The 15,864-nt window shown below is 48.2% G+C and overlaps 1 protein-coding gene across 1 annotated transcript in view; it reads left to right on the forward strand.

The window, feature by feature from the left end:
• The first annotated feature begins 13,850 nt into the window (after positions 1 to 13,850).
• The window catches only part of LOC144115801 (uncharacterized), a 59,300-nt gene continuing 57,286 nt past the window's right edge, over positions 13,851 to 15,864 (forward strand). The window contains exon 1 of the mRNA XM_077650293.1: positions 13,851 to 14,275. Within this exon, the coding sequence (XP_077506419.1) occupies positions 14,133 to 14,275 (143 nt within the window). The 5' untranslated portion in view covers positions 13,851 to 14,132. The remainder of the gene's footprint in view (positions 14,276 to 15,864) is intronic.

The raw sequence follows: 15,864 nt of genomic DNA on the forward strand, positions 1-15,864 counted from the left end.
TTGAGCACAGAAATGTGCTTCCTCCAGGACAGGTCACGGTCTATCGTAACACCTAAGAATTTGTGATGTGTTACGTATGGAACAATTTGCCCATCGATTGTGACCGGATACCACGCCATTATCTTGCGTGTGAAAGCCAATGTTACGCTTTTAGTTGGCGAAAGTTCAAGCCCCTGACGGCGCAAGTACGCAGACGTAATGGACACCGAACGCTGCAATCTTGCTTGCACTTGGGGACGCGTGACACTTGATGTCCAGATGCAAATATCGTCTGCGTAGGCGGATATTGAAACAGTCTTCGGTAGTTGTTTGAAAAGGCCAATGAGCACGAGATTGAACAACGTTGGACTGAGCACTCCTCCCTGAGGAACACCACAAGCAACATGATGATCTGCTGTGTCACCTTCAAGAGTCTCCATGTAGACTGTCCGGTTTGTCAAATAGCTTGCAATCCAATTGTGTAGACGTCCGCCTATACCACATTCTTCGAGTGCATTTAGTACTGCATCATGCTGAACATTATCGAATGCGCCCTTTATGTCGAGGAAAAGAGCAGCAGTCAACCTGTGACGGCGTTTTTCATGTTCTACCGTTGACACGAGATCAATTACACTTTCGATGGCAGACCGGCCTTTGCGGAAACCCGTCATTGTGGAAGGGTATAGCCCATGTTTTTCAAGGAACCATTCTAGACGGGTTAGCACCATACGCTCCATCGTCTTGTCAATACAACTTGCCAGAGCTACTGGTCTGTAGGATGTTAATGTGAGTGGCGATTTCCCTGGTTTGAGCAAGGCCACAATGTGGCTTCTTTTCCACTGCTGTGGTACAGTGGCAGAGGCCCAAGAGTGGTTGAACAATGTTAAGAGGGCTTCCATTACCTGTGGGCCTAGATGACGAAGCGCATTGTATGTTATTCCATCAGGTCCTGGGGATGAAGGATGCGTGCAAGCAGAAAGAGCTGCTTTCAGTTCTTGAATTGTGAAGGGGATGTCCAGTCGATCGTCCATCGTGGGGGGAGCACATCGATGCTGCCGAGGTAAAGAAGCGCTTCCGGCAATTCTCGAGCAGAAATCCTCCGCCACCTCTAGTTCTTGCCGTCTATCATGAAGTGCCAATGCACGGAAAGGGTGTTTCTGCTGGGGAAATGTCGGCAGTGCTCGAACAACGTGCCAGATTGTGGAGAGTGGTTTGCGGGGATCCAATCTGCTGCAAAATGACCGCCACCGTTGTTTGCCTAGGTTCTCCAAATAGCGCTGTATTTGCTTCTGGGCACGTCGAGAGGCCCGGAGATCCGAGACATCCTTTGTCCTCCGGTATTTTCTTTCTGCGCGCCGACGAATCGCCCGAAGCTGCGCGTAGATCACATCCACTGGTGCTGTGGAATTTGGCGCTGAGATATTGCGTGTTGCATCGTGCATGGCCGAAATAATACGCTGTTCCACATCTGTTGGATCAGCGAGTTTCCCACAGGTTTTTTCTAGAACAATGCGGAAAGCACTCCAGTCGGTGCAACGTATTTTGGCATTTGGAAGACGGTGAAACCACCGTAGCTGCACATACGTCGGTATGTGGTCACTTCCATAACTTTCAATATCAGCACACCACGTTGCGAACGATGACAGGCGCCTGGATACAAATGCAAGGTCCAGGCAGCTGCTGTAGGTAGTCCCGCGTAGAAATGTCGGCGTGCCATCATTGAGCAAAACGAGACCTGCATTGTTCATGAACGTGGCGATATCCCGTCCTCGAACGTTCGTAACGGCGCTTCCCCAGCCGTGGTGATGCGCATTGAAATCTCCTACTATTATATGGGGTTCCGAAACGCTGTCAAGTAGCGATTGTAGTCGTAGGGCATCAAATCGACCCCTTGGTGGTATGTAGCCACCTATAATAGAGATTGTGCGCCCATTCAAAGTCACAGTGATTGCTACATACTCGTTGCTACTACCCCCAGGAATTTGATGCCGAACGTAAGTGAGGTCACGACGGACGCATAGTAGTACCTTGCTCAAATGCCCAGCCGCTTCAGAGAGGAAACTTTCATAACCGGACAGTCAAAAAGGAGATGTGATATTAGGCTCACATATTACAAGCACCGGAAATCGGTATTTGAAGATCCTCTGCCTGAGATCTGCTAGGCGGCCTCGCAGACCTCGAGCATTCCATTGTAATACTGCCGATCGAGAGATTCTCTCCTGCAGTGAGGGTGCTGACGACGGTAGAGCCATAATTTTGACTGCTATTAAAGGGTGGCAAGCACCGGTTCAATAGCGTCTAAAATTTGGACAGCAGCCTTAGCAATTGGCGTGTCCACTCCAGCAATTATCAGCCGTAAGGTGCCTATCAGCTGTTTCAGCATCGCCCTGATTTGATCATCTGTTGTCGACACAGCCGGCGGACGCACAGGCGGACGTGTCACAGAGCTTACAGTACGCGATGGTAGAAGTGGCCACTCTGCGGGGTCCTCCTGGGGGGTTGTCAGTCTTGGCTCTTGCGGAGCTGGAGGCAGTGGCTTTTGCGCGGCAGAGCGGTCTCGGTCCTCCTGATGTGTTGACACGTCATTTACTGAGCTCAATTTCTTCTGCCGACTTCGTGTCCTCCTCCTGGAGCGACGTACTGCGATTGCTGCTTCTCGGTGAGTAGAATGGTCTCTCACCATTTTCTTCAAGATCTTCATCTCTGTTTTCACCTTCGGACATTCCCTAGATGTTGCCTCATGAGGACCTTTGCAGTTGGCACAAACTGGAGACTCAATCGTACATGTAGGTCCATCGTGCACGCCACCACAACGCGGACATGTTTTCGTGCTCGTACACGCAGCACTTACATGTCCAATCTTCTGGCATTTTCGGCACTGCACCGGTCGGGGCACATAAGGACGCACTGGGTGCCTCACAAAACCCACTTTCACATGCGATGGTAAAGTATTACCCTCAAACACTAGTTTGACACACCGTGATTTGCCGAAACGATGGATGTCAGTTATGCGAACAGAACTTGATAGCAGTTGCACCAAGTCCATATCCTTGATCTGTATGTCCACGTCAGAAATCACACCAGCAGTAGTGTTAAGTCCATGAGCGAAGAACGAGCGGACTCGTATGTTGCCAAGAACAGACACGGTCTTCAACTTATCCAGGGTTGCCCGGCTAGAGACATCAACAGAGAGGATATTCCTTCTTGCGTTAATACGCACTTCTTTGACTTGGCCTGGAACCAGTCGTTCAAGAAGAAGAGTCAAAGTCTGCCTGTTGATGGAGTTGAGATTCTCTTCCTCAACAGGCATGTATGAAATTGTGTAAGTGAGAGATTGCTCACTTACATTGGCCTCGTTGGTTGTTTTCTTGCTCACACTGGATTGGTGAGGCATCTTCGCTGGCACAATGGACTTGTTAGCCCGCTTCGTACACACACTGGGCCCACACTCAGTCGGGGTTTTGGAAAGCTTCCTCTTCAGGCGCCGACTCACAATCTCGGTGTAGCCTCCGTCGAACTCCATGTCATCCGAGTCAGAGAAACTGGACGATCCCGGGAGCTCTGAGGGGAGATCCATACTGCACCCAGGCTGATCTGTGCAGTTCACACTGCTAGCCACAGAAGGCAGCAGAGGCGGCGGGTCATCCGCCATCGCCTGGGACGGCGAGGTTGCCTTGAAGGCTACAGAAGCACAAAGTATTTCAAAAAAACAGGAGCTCGATCAAGAGATGCTGCCGTTCGCGATCGGCGCAATCTTTAACTCGGATGGGCTCCTAGTTCCCTGGCCTACAACGTGGCCCAAGTACGTCACCTGTGCGCAACCAAATCTACACTTTTCTGCCTTCAGTGTCAGTCCAGCCTGTCGTAAACTGGAAAACACGGTCTTTAGGTGTTCTAGATGCTCTTGCCAGGATTCCAAAAAAATTGCCACATCGTCTAAATAAGGGAGTGCAAAGCACTGCATGTCCTTCAGTACGATGTCCATGAGTTTCGAGAAGCTGTAGGGGGCATTCTTCAACCCAAAACTAAGCATTAAGGGTCGAAGGGTGCCCGCTGGGGAGATGAAAGCGGCATACCTGCTCGCGCTTTCTGAGAGGGGAACTTGCCAATATCCCCGTACGAGATCGAGGGTGGAAATGAATTTCGCGCCGCTCACCCTTTCTATCCTTTCCTCTATGTTGGGAATCGGGTATAGCTGATCCCTGGTAATTGCATTAAGCTTTCTATAATCCACGCAGGGACGAGGATCTTTCCCTGGGGCCTCAACAAGAATTAACGGTGAGGTATAGTCACTTTCCGCTGGCTCTACAACCCCTAACTCCAACATGCGCTGAATTTCCGCGTCCATTATTTTTTTTTTGCCGCGGTGATACCCTGTAGGGTTTCGACCGTACCGGCTCATCAGAGGTGAGCTCGATTTCGTGTGTGAGGAGGTGTGTCTTTCCCGGGCGACTGCTAAATAGGTCAGCGAATTCGCTCAACAACTGCTTTAGCGTGTCGACCTGGGTCCCGCTTAGGAAATCTGCATTCACGGAGTGAGCCAGAATGTTTTCCACGTTGTCACTAGCGTCCGCACCTCCCTTCCAACCCTGACTCTCGCTGTCCAGCTCTTCTGGTTCATTTAGAGTCAGATTGACGATCCCGCTGCGTTCCACGAACGGCTTCATCAGATTGCAATGATAGATTCTCACTTGCTTTCCCCTGCCTGGAACCCTTAGCGCGTAATTCGTCTCCGAAAGTTTTTGCAACACTTCTACTGGACCAACCCAAGGAACTTCCAGCTTGTTTTTTCTCGATGGCCGGAGGATCATCACGCGATCGCCCGCGGTGAAACCTCGAAGGCGAGCGTTTTTGTCATAATAGACCTTGGCGGCCTCCTGGGCAGCTTTCATATTTCGATTTACTAATTCCCTCGTGTTGTTAAGGCGGTCCAGTAGCTTAAGCACGTACTCAACCACTGTCTGGTTCTCTCCTGTCCCTTCCCACATTTCTCTCAGCATTCGGAGGGGAGAGCGGAGGGCTCTTCCGTACACGAGTTCTGCTGGCGTAAACCCCGTAGCTTCGTGGGGGACTGTTCGTAGAGCGAAAAGTGTGGCCGGCAGACTATCCTCCCAGTCTGCTTTATGCTCATAACAAAGAGCGCGTAGCACCCGCTTCAGCACCGAATGCCATTTCTCTACACTGTTGGACTGCGGATGATACACCGAGCTGTGCAACAGTTTTATTCCGCATCTTTCTAGGAATGTGGTCGTCAAGGCGCTTGTAAAGACCGTCGCCTGATCGGCTTGGATTTCGGCCGGAAATCCTATTCTCGCGAACACTAACAAAAGGGCATCAACTATTTCTGTGGAGCTCAAGTCCTTCAACGGAATTGCTTCGGGAAATTTTGTGGCGGGACATAGCATAGTAAGCAAGTACTTATAGCCTGATTTCGTTTTAGGCAAAGGGCCTACTGTGTCTATTACAAGCCGGCGGAAAGGTTCCGAGATCAATGGAACAATTTTTAGTGGAGCCTTCCATGTCTCTCCCGGCTTGCCCACGCGCTGGCACGCATCGCATGATTTTACGTAGCGTTCTGCATCTTTGAAACAACCCGGCCAATAATATTCCATTAATAGGCGCTCCTTTGTTTTATTGATTCCCAGATGTCCTGCCCAGCCATTTCCGTGGCAGAGACTCAGAATGTCCGCTCTGTATTTTTCGGGCACGACCAGCTGATCAAATGTTTTGCCTTTTCTGTCCTGGTAGTGTCGGTATAGTAAGCCTCCCTTCTCATGCATCGTTATGTTGCGTCTCGCGATTCCCTCTTTAGCTGTAAGGTGCAGTCTTTCCAAAGTGGGATCCTGCTTCTGTTCTTTTGTTAGGTACTCCCCGTTCACCTGCAGAAGGCGATCAAAACTACGCGATGTTGGAGATAAAACGGATCCTTCAGCGTTTTCTGATTCCTCTGCCGACTTAGTGGTTGAAGTCCCTCGTCGCTCATTTGCTCGGTCAGCTGTCTGCCTTTCATTCCTCGTTGGTTCACTTCCCTCCTCATTTGATTGCAACGATATGCTGGCTGGTGCGTCTCTGGCTGCCTGAGGTTCGGGGATCTGACTTTGTTGAGATGCGAGCTGACGAGTTTTCGTTCTTGTCAAAGCTTGTATCACCCCGCTTCCGAGTTTCTGGCCTCTCTCGCGTAGCAATTGGTCTGATCGATTCGAGAAGAGGTAAGGATATTGAAGTGGCACGGCCTTCGAAACTGCGGCCTCAGTGATTAGCTCTCCAAACGGTCCACAAATTATCACTCTGGCTATGGGAAGGCATACACTGTGTTCTTCTACTGCCTGTTTTATCCACGAGACTTCTCCCGTAAAATCGTCCACTGACACCTAAGACGGGTGGACAACGTCCATCGTCGCGGCGCTATCACGAAGCACCCTGCACGGTTTCTTGTTAACGTGCAGCTCGTGCAGGTATGGCTTAAGGAGCTCTAGATTCTCGGCGTTATCCTCGACGCACGAGAACACCAAACGTTGCTTTGTACACTTGGCTGCAAAGTGCCCGACACCATTGCAGTTGTAGCAATGAAATGGCCTACTAGCCTCAAACTCTTTTTTCGCGGCTTTGTCTGCTCCCTGTCTCTTCGCCTGTTCCTGTACTCTATTCAAATCTTGGGAGATGTTTGTCATGTGTTGTTTATACTAGCTGTCCAGTGTTGCTTGCAAATGTTTGGTTCTGTTCTGTCTAAAACTCCTTTCATTTTTTAATTGATGACTAGGATTTGTGTTTTGGCTTGTGCAGGAAAAGTTTCAAGGAAGTGAAGTCTTGTGCAAATTTATGTGCAAGTCTTGGAAGGGGCAGTCATGTGTGCACCATGCATTTTTAAAAATCAATTTTTAGAAGCCCTGAGTAAAAACCTCCTTAATTCAAAATTGCTTAATTTGCACTCTGAGTTAATTTGTAGATTCTTGTCCAGTTTCAAAGTTTACAGTGCAAATTATATTAGGTATTTCAGGTAGTCAGTGCACCTCCGCCCAAATAAGTTGTTGGCTTTGGTTGTAACCTCCGAGGTTCTTGGTGCGTCACCGCGCTTGCTTTGCGTTGACATCAGTTTTGGAGAACGCTAAGTACAGAAGTTGGCAACTGTATGGTTTCTATCAACAACTACCGTGCATATGGCCTACATGTTTCGTGGCTTCAGACTTGGCCGTTTCACCTTGCTTGCTTATTTTCTTCTGTCTGCAGCCGGCTGCAGTACAGGTATCTGTGTGCAGATTTCTTTTTTTTTCAATGTGTTGGCAGAATTCTTGAGCTGCATTACCCTCGTTCAACTCTTCTATGCACCACGTGTCATCATATAGATGGTGGGGAGATAAGCTTTGCTTATGAAAGGTGATGAGTTTTGCTGATCACTCAAACATTGAAGGAGATGTGCTAAGGAGCATTACAGCATTGAAACCGGTGTAACTACAGTCATGCCCACTTATAATGGCCCCATTTATAACGAACACTTGCTTAGTAGGAACAAAGATGACGTGACCGTCGAAATTTGTGTTAGAGCTATGGTGCTCAATCTGATCCAAAACCCAAAATTCGCTTGCAGTGAAAGTGCAGGTGCGAGGAGCTTGCACTCCGCGGAACGCTGTGTGGTCTTCGTCGCGGTTCTACATGAGCATTGATACTGCTTTCACGTTTTGTGCAAAGACTATGAAAAGAGCGCAGGTTGTGTGGAGTGAAGACAAAAAAAAAAGCAAGTCTGCCGCTGGTGCGCAAAATTGCATCACCTTCTGTGCGCTTGACGACCTCATGGCAAAGGAGGAGCCGCAGTCTTGTGGGGTGTCAACTGTACCTCTCCTCCCCTTCAAATGCAGGACACCGCGATTATTTTATGGTAGGTCATAACAAGATTTTATCCAGCCTGAACAGGAGAAGAGGCATGATCTTAGCCTGCACTGGAGCGCGTTTGTCAGTTGCACCAGTTATCGCCTGCCCTGCATGCACTGATCACTGACTAGAAGCCAGATTAAACGTTACATGCTGAAAGAGATTGACCACCTGCGTCATCATATCTGCATGCTTGTATGGCTCTCGGCCAAGAGCAGACAGGCGGTTGTGCTTCGCGGACTTCAGGGCTGCATATAAAGGTGTATCCAGACGACGGACTACGGACCTGTTTTGGCCCGTGGACTAGTGGTCACGTGGGGTTTCGCTTCCGGTCTACGAGGTCTGCGGACCGAATTGTGCTTGAAATGCGAGGGCATTTTCTTCTGGTGGCGGACGACAGACTTTACAGCCTACTGCACACATCAAGTCTGGCAACAACATCACACTGGTCTTTTCCGGCTACTGGTGGCTACAGTGCTCCCGGCAGTGGAGGCGACTCCAGCGAAAGTAGTTTTACGTTCACTTTTAACATGTCAACGTGGTCGGACAACGCTACATTCTACTTTTTAGCCTTAGTTCAGCTTTACGTCTCGTTGACACTTGGGCATTCGGAGGCGAGAGTGAGCGAAATTCGTCGCAACGTGGGCACTCTCGGCGTACACAGGTGTGGTTAGAAAAGAACATAAACTGACGCTGTCTATGTACCATAAGCGTATGCATGCTTATGTGTGCTAAACACAGGTATTTTTGGGGACTTTGTAGCATTTCCCACCTTTAGTTCAGCATATGCAAACATAGACGAGACGATAAGCTCAGCCTAGTGGCGCCATCTGGTTCTTAGGACGGGAAGTATTTCCGTCAACAAACCTACGCTCCTGTTAAGCTTAGAAGGGTGAGAATCATCACTCTAAATTAAAAAATAAAGCAAATCTTTCACTCATACGTCTTCTTATAGGTGAGGTGAGACCGAGCGAAAGGTGGGTGCCCCATTTATGGCCAGTGAACGCAACAAAAAGGCAGTAACAACGACTAATTGAGCCCGAAGCGAGCGGTCCTGCTTTGAAGCGCACCGCTATGTTTGTAGCCGGGAGAATGCAACTTCCTCCTTGCCGCGGCAGAAATCTGTCCCAGACCCACCAGGCTTTCCGCTGGGCATTTAGGCGAAATCTGCCGCAGCGGCGGATTCCGCTTGTCTCGCCGCCGAACGCCGAAGCGTGAGAAGAGTGTTCCTGCAAGGGGATCACAAAGCTTTGGCCCGCCTTGCTGCCTGCTCTTTTGGTCCGTCGTGTGGATGCTGTCGCTAGACAGGCCCGGCCGGGCCACGAGCGGTCGACACCACGTGACTGGTCCGCGGACCAGTCCGTGGCCCACCGTCTGGATACACCTTAAAGGGGTGGAGACACCAAACTTTTGGTTGGCGTGTTCTTTGCTTCACACGTTGCGTAAAGCCCCAGGACGAGCAGTACACGCTGCACAATTCATATAAGTGCAGTAAATAATTTTTTATTGTATTATTTATACTGAGCGATTTCAGTTTCGGTTTATGAGCGCCAGGGTGTGCTGTGACATTTTGATCAGGGAAGAGCAGCAACCCGGGTCACATGCGCCCCAAAAGTTGTGATGCATGTATTTCTGCGTCGTCTGCTCGTACACATGCTTTGCATAGCAGCGCCTTTCGAAATCATAAGCCGACGAGCTTGGTACTACGATATGCTAAGAAAAGCCAAGCGAGCGAGGAACGACACTGAGTCCTGAACCCAAGCGGCTCACTTTGGCCGTTCTCAATCGCCATGCCATGTATGCCAACGCGGTTTCAGCGTTCCATTTCACTTTGCCACGCCGACGCCGATGCTCGGCGGACGTCTCTGTTGGTGGTCCGTAGCTGACCCTGGTCACATTACAGCGACACGATGCCTCACTTTTCCTACCGACCAATATCCGTCTCTGTCTTCACTTCTTGCCGCCCGCGCAGCCGCACTGCGAGACTGCTCAGGATCCCGTGGCTGCTGATCACGATATCTGCTGCTTGTTTAGCAGACGGTCCATGTATTCGCTAAATGAATGCTTCCGGACAGTTGTACAGGATTCAGCATTTACTGCACGGGTACGCAACTCCTCCAGGAATGCACCCATGACGACGACTGCATCTCGGCGCTAGTTTTGTTTACATATCTGCATCTGTATACAGGCAGCAATTGCACGTTAGTTCAGCAGGAATTGCAAGCTGCGTTCTACTTAGGCTGAGTGAGCTCATCTCTTTTGAGCTGGTTGCGGGTTTACTTGTTTGCGCAGTGCGATAACTTTGCAAGAATCGCCGAAGAATGCGAGCGCCTGCCTGGGGAATGCTCCATAGCCAGGTTGTTGACAACGCGTAGGACCGGTGTTTGACTCGTAGCTGCTTCACTCGGCCGCCGATATAAGGTGTTGGCTGGTGCATCAGCAACGGCATATACGTCGATCAGCACACCGACCGCTGATTCGCCAAAGCAGCGCCTCGCCGATGTGGCGCGTCGCCGTTCATAGTACGTCACGTTACTGTGTTGTGATGTCACTGCTCTTCACTGATATCGTTCCCAGGGCTCTACGTCACCACCTATAGCATTAGGGATGGGCCTTCATCATGAGAAAGAGTACTTAGGGGCTCTTTGGAGCTCAATTAAAATATAATTTAAGCGCTTGTTGCATCCAATACTTCGCTTTGCGTGGCCTTACATACAAAGGAAGCCCATAACAAGCTTACTATAGCCTCAAAATTTGATGTCCCAACCCCTTTAAGCTTCCAAAAAAGGCTTTTCTCTTGCACTGTGTCCGTGCTAGGCTCAGCAAGTTCCTCAGTGCTTTTTGTTTGGCCAGTAAATTGACTCTAGCTAAGACTAAATCTTGGACGATGTGGAACATTTCGTGTGCATGAAAACTAGCCACCTCTGCCGCTGCAGCCGTATGCAGCATTGGTGTGATCTTCCAAGAAAGGCTGTCGCCATTTGATTAGCGCATATTAAAGGTGGCATCCTGGCAAAACCTAAGCACCATAGACACAGCAGTGACCATTTTGGCTGTTACAGATTTTGCGTCTGGCTGATACATGCCCCATACTTAAAGTCACTTTTCATTATGGGATGGTCTAGGTCTGCATGCACAGTAATCCCCACTGATTGTCACGCGTGAAATTGTGCCAGCCATCATAAAAACTTGGCCGGGTCGATGGGGACTCAGATACTGCGTAATCAGCAAACCGTAAGAGTCTGCCTCGCGGCTGTCATCTAAATTATGGCCAGTCCACTTGCTTTGAATATCCGAATATAAGGAACGAATGGCGCTTGATGGTCGTGTTCGTTATAAGCGAGCTCGACTGTAATTCTGCCGATTGGCTATGGTGGTGACCATGACAAGCCTGCCCAAGATACTGCTTTACTGAATCATTAATGCCATGTCTTCAGCTCTGTTTTGTGTAGTGGTAGCAGCTCATAAGTGCAGTTGCACAAGTGTAGCTTTTGTGTCTTGTGGGTTTAAAAGCCCAAAAAATGCAAAAGCTACCACCTGACAGCTGCTGGTGCATATCTCTCATCCAGTGTGCATGCAAAGCCCCATCGCGGACAGTGCTCTAGAGAAAAACGGATTTTTTTTGTCTGAGACATGTCCTGGGATGCTGAAGTAGCACCTCTGTCACGTGGTAGCTTTTGTATTTTGCGGGCTTTGTTTTAAGGCCGGTAAAAAAGCTACTGTATGCAGATGGTATCTTGGCAAACATTTTAACCGACTGTTTTTCAAGGCGATCTACAACTTCTTCATTGACACGTTATTCACAAAGCCAATATTTAAATGTTAGCTACTTTGTTTTCACTGAGTAAGTTTCCAGAGCAAAGAAAAATAGTTCCTGCTACGCCTTGTAACTCTCAACAGCACTGATTTTTATTTCATTCGCCTAAAAGACTTCTTGCTTTCTAAAATCTTGGTTACTTTAACGGGTACACCTGGTGTTTTGTGGTATATAGAATGCTCTGGCTAGTGCAAGGCTCTTGTGAGAATAGGCATGTTTTGTCTCCATGCCAATTTTAAAAGGCTTGATATTTCTTGCTCTGTGGACTGGTTCCTTCTGCTAGTGCTGCAAGGCCTTAAGGCGCCAAAATACTCCGACGTCATCGGCGCTCGGCCGACCGCCACCGGCGGTCGGCCACGTCAAGTCGGCAACGCCGCATCAGGCGCAAATTTGGCCCGCCTACAGTCCGAGTGCTCGGACACGACGCAGCCGCTGCATCTGGAGAAGCGCATGCGCAGAACGTCCGACACGCCCGCTGTCGTGGATTCGCAAAACAGCGCTGCCCATCCTCGAGACTGGCCCCGACGAAAGGAGGAACCGGTCCGGTCAGCCGACGGTGACCGGCGTGGCCCGCGTGAAATGCAGCCTGCTGCATTCGGCGCCGGGAGCCGTCGGACCGCACTGGAAGCCGCCGAACACACCGGCGGTCAGGCGCCGCAGGAGTGTAGATGGTCGCGTTTTGCCGACGTGACGTCGCCGTGCCGCGCGCGCGCGTTGCGTCGGAGTATAATCGCGCCTTTAGTGTGCCATTAACTCCTTAAGTAACCAACCGTTGTGACCAAAAATGGTATCACAATGGTCCTTGATTCTTTGCTACTAAAACTAAAAACTGCACCTATGAACTGTTTTAATGCAGTAAAACAAGCTTTATTGGTCGTACTGCAAACATTGCACCACCTTCTTTAAAAGTTGCCATTAATAGTAATACTGCAGACATAATGAGAATATATGTGCCAAGGCATGTTTGTCAAAAGCCAAAGAAAGCAAAGTTTATGGCTGCACTTATCTAAGGTTTAATTCATTTACATTTCTCAGACGAAGCAACTTGACACAGAAAAGAGTGTGATGAGTCCCCAGTTTCAAGGGCCTAAACTGATCAGAAAGGATGTCAAGCTGCAAGATGTAGTAAAATTGCAAAAAGAAAGGAAGGTAAATCTTGGCTATGTTCACTTTTGGTCACATGCATTACCACTCTGAGGGATGCATTCCTTTCATCCCAAGTCTGCATTGTGGATGTGGCTTCCACATGTTAGTATTCATCATGATCCTTAAGTGTTCGTAGCCCTATTTCACATTTTTTTTGGTGCCCGTGCTAGCAATTTTTTTTTGTTCCATTGTCCATTTGTTGCACTGTTTTGTTCCCATTTCTTCCATGCTTCATGGGTGTAGTGTACTGTATTTCACTTGAATGTAACGCTAGTGCTTTTATAAAATATAGAGGTGGAAAGTCACTCTTTGTGTTACAACTCAATATTATGAGGCAGCAAAGGCACATTGTCCTGTATTTATTCGCATATTAGTTGATGCGTCGTGCAGGTCGGTCCTCAAGTTCAGGAGGTGAAAAGAAAACAAAACAAAACAAAAAACCACTTTGAATGTCGTATTGGTCGACGAGTGGGAACTCCAAGCCACAAATATTTAACTAGGTGACAGGCACGATGCATCACACATCATAGCTGCGGTGAAGTAGTGAGAAACTCGTCACTGGAAATTGTGCATTTGCACTCGGAGTGCGAATTCGACGCATCGTTCCGGAGAAACAAGATAGAACATGCAAGACGTAAAGGCATGCATTTTGTTCTATTCGTGTTCGACAGACACCCTCAGTGTTGACAGTGTCCCTGATGTCGCATACGAACAGCAGTAATCGGCTTCGGGTGCATGGAAAGCTTTTGTCGCAATTGCACATGAAAAGGCACACTGTTGCTGCTTTCCTTGGTATTGGTATCTGACGCACTTTTTGGCAAAATTGGACTCGCGCACTGCCGCACAAATTTCCAACAGCTCCGTGTGTACAACTCAATTAAATGCTGCCGAGAATGAATGACCGCCGATGCTTGGAGGCATTGCTCGCTGTGTGGTTGAGCGACTGGGAGAAGCTTCGTTTTTATGATGCGGCCTCGAAAGCGCATGGTCGACATGATAATGAGGCGGCTCTTCCTACCATTTTATTCTGTGAATCTTTTGTGCACCTCTCTTGAAGACGAAAGGCATGCGAAACCTTTGCACAGTTAGGTGGTAGCAGCAGCACTACCATGTTTATGTTGGAAGGCAACCTTACCTTCCTTTGAAGTCGAGCTACAGGAAAGCCATTTTTTGCGGCACTTTTGTTTGTAAACGTCTACCCAACTTCTTTTACACTGTGGTCTTGCTGGTCATGTTACGTTCGGCTACGTTTTCTTTTTCCTGTTTCATGTCCGCAAAAGCAAACCTTGCTTTACGATGGTGATCGCATTACATTCGGGTAAATATGGCATCTGGCATCTTGGGTGTACATGTTCATGGTTGTTATACTTGTCTTCTATTTTGTTTATTTTTCAGAGAGAAGGGCGGTGCTTATGGAGTGGGTGTTGCTGTTCGCCCCGCTGGATGTCTCAGCTTCTACTCGTATAGGTAAGCCCATGAGCTGGTGCACTCCTTCCTCTGGTTTCGTTGTGTGCACATTTCGTATGCATATTCTTCCATCTTTTTTCTCTTGCTGGCATCCACCAATTTTTGTCCACTGTGAAACAGATTTTGCAGCAGAATTTGAATTTCGGATTACAGATGTTCAGGTATTGTCTTGGACCTGAAAGAGTTGTGTTAGTGAGCTACCTTAAACAGTATAAGCTCTTGAATGTTTTTTAGTTTCTTGATGCAAAACACTCATGTGACACCTCTCGATGAAACAGGGAACTTCATGACAGAGAAGCTGCAAATTTTTTGGGAGGCAACCTAAATGTTATCATATTAATAAACCTGTGTATTTTCATTTTATTTAAAATTACCTTGTCAGCTATACAATAGGTTTTTCCGTCTCTTGTGCCTATCTTCCTTGCGTTGCTTTTAATGCGATAGCATTAGGAAAGCCATGAACATGAAAACTGTCTCCGCCTGCCTACCGTCTCCTCTCTCCCCCTCCTCCTATAGGGGAGAGGAGGAAGACGCTGGTTCAAGAATGACTCTGCAAAATTGAAAATGACGTGGACAACAGCAGGCATATGTGCAAAATACAACAGCCTCCCGGAGAACTGTCTGTGTAAAAATGAGGCTTGCAAGAGACATTCCTTCTCCACATTGCTCGGCTTAGGCTGACAAAACTTTATTGCGCGTAAGTGTAGGGGATTAAGGCAAGTTAGCTAGCATGCCACAGGCCGTGGAGACCTTTGGTGATGCCGGCCCATTCGACGGCCTTGGACTGAATGTCGGGGTCATCGCTGGACCTTAGCTTATCCCATGCTCCTTTGGAGGGATCAGGCAAGAGTTTGGGGGAGGCTTACGGACTTGGCACACCCATATCATATGGTCGAAGTTATCTTTCTCAACACAAAAGCGGCAGGAGGGATTGATATCCTGTTCGTGTTCGTTCCGGATAACAACGTCATTCCTCCACTCACTAATATAATTTCTTCTCCAGCAATCAGTGATGCTGTCATAAACACTGATGGCATCCTAAATCTTGTATTAAACCTCGACGTTAAGAAATGTACCGGCCCAGATGGAATACATAATGCGTTCCTGGTTCGTTACTCCATGTGGTCTTCGAAATATCTGACCATCATATTCAACAAGTCCTTATCATCCGCTACAGTTCCTTCTTCTTGGAAATTAGCCAAAGTGCTCCCTCTTTTCAAATCTGGTGATAGACAGTGCTTGTCGAACTATAGACCGATTTCATTGACATCACAGTCATGCAAAATGTTGGAACACATCATTCATAAACACATCATGCTTTTTCTTGAATCCAATAATTTGCTATCTAACTTTCAGCATGGGTTTAGGCGCGGTTTTAGTACGGTAACACAATTAACAGAATTTGCTCATGATATATTACATAACCTCGATGTCGGTAACCAAGTTGATGCCATTTTTATAGACTTCTCGAAAGCATTCGATACTGTTCTACATTCCAAGCTTCTTGCTAAACTAAATGCTATACTAAACAATCCTCACTTGGTTGATTGGATTTCTAGCTTTCTCTCATCTCGTTCCCAGTTCGTATC

This window comes from Amblyomma americanum, chromosome 1, assembly GCF_052857255.1.
Source record: "Amblyomma americanum isolate KBUSLIRL-KWMA chromosome 1, ASM5285725v1, whole genome shotgun sequence".
In the NCBI taxonomy this organism is placed as follows: domain Eukaryota; kingdom Metazoa; phylum Arthropoda; class Arachnida; order Ixodida; family Ixodidae; genus Amblyomma; species Amblyomma americanum.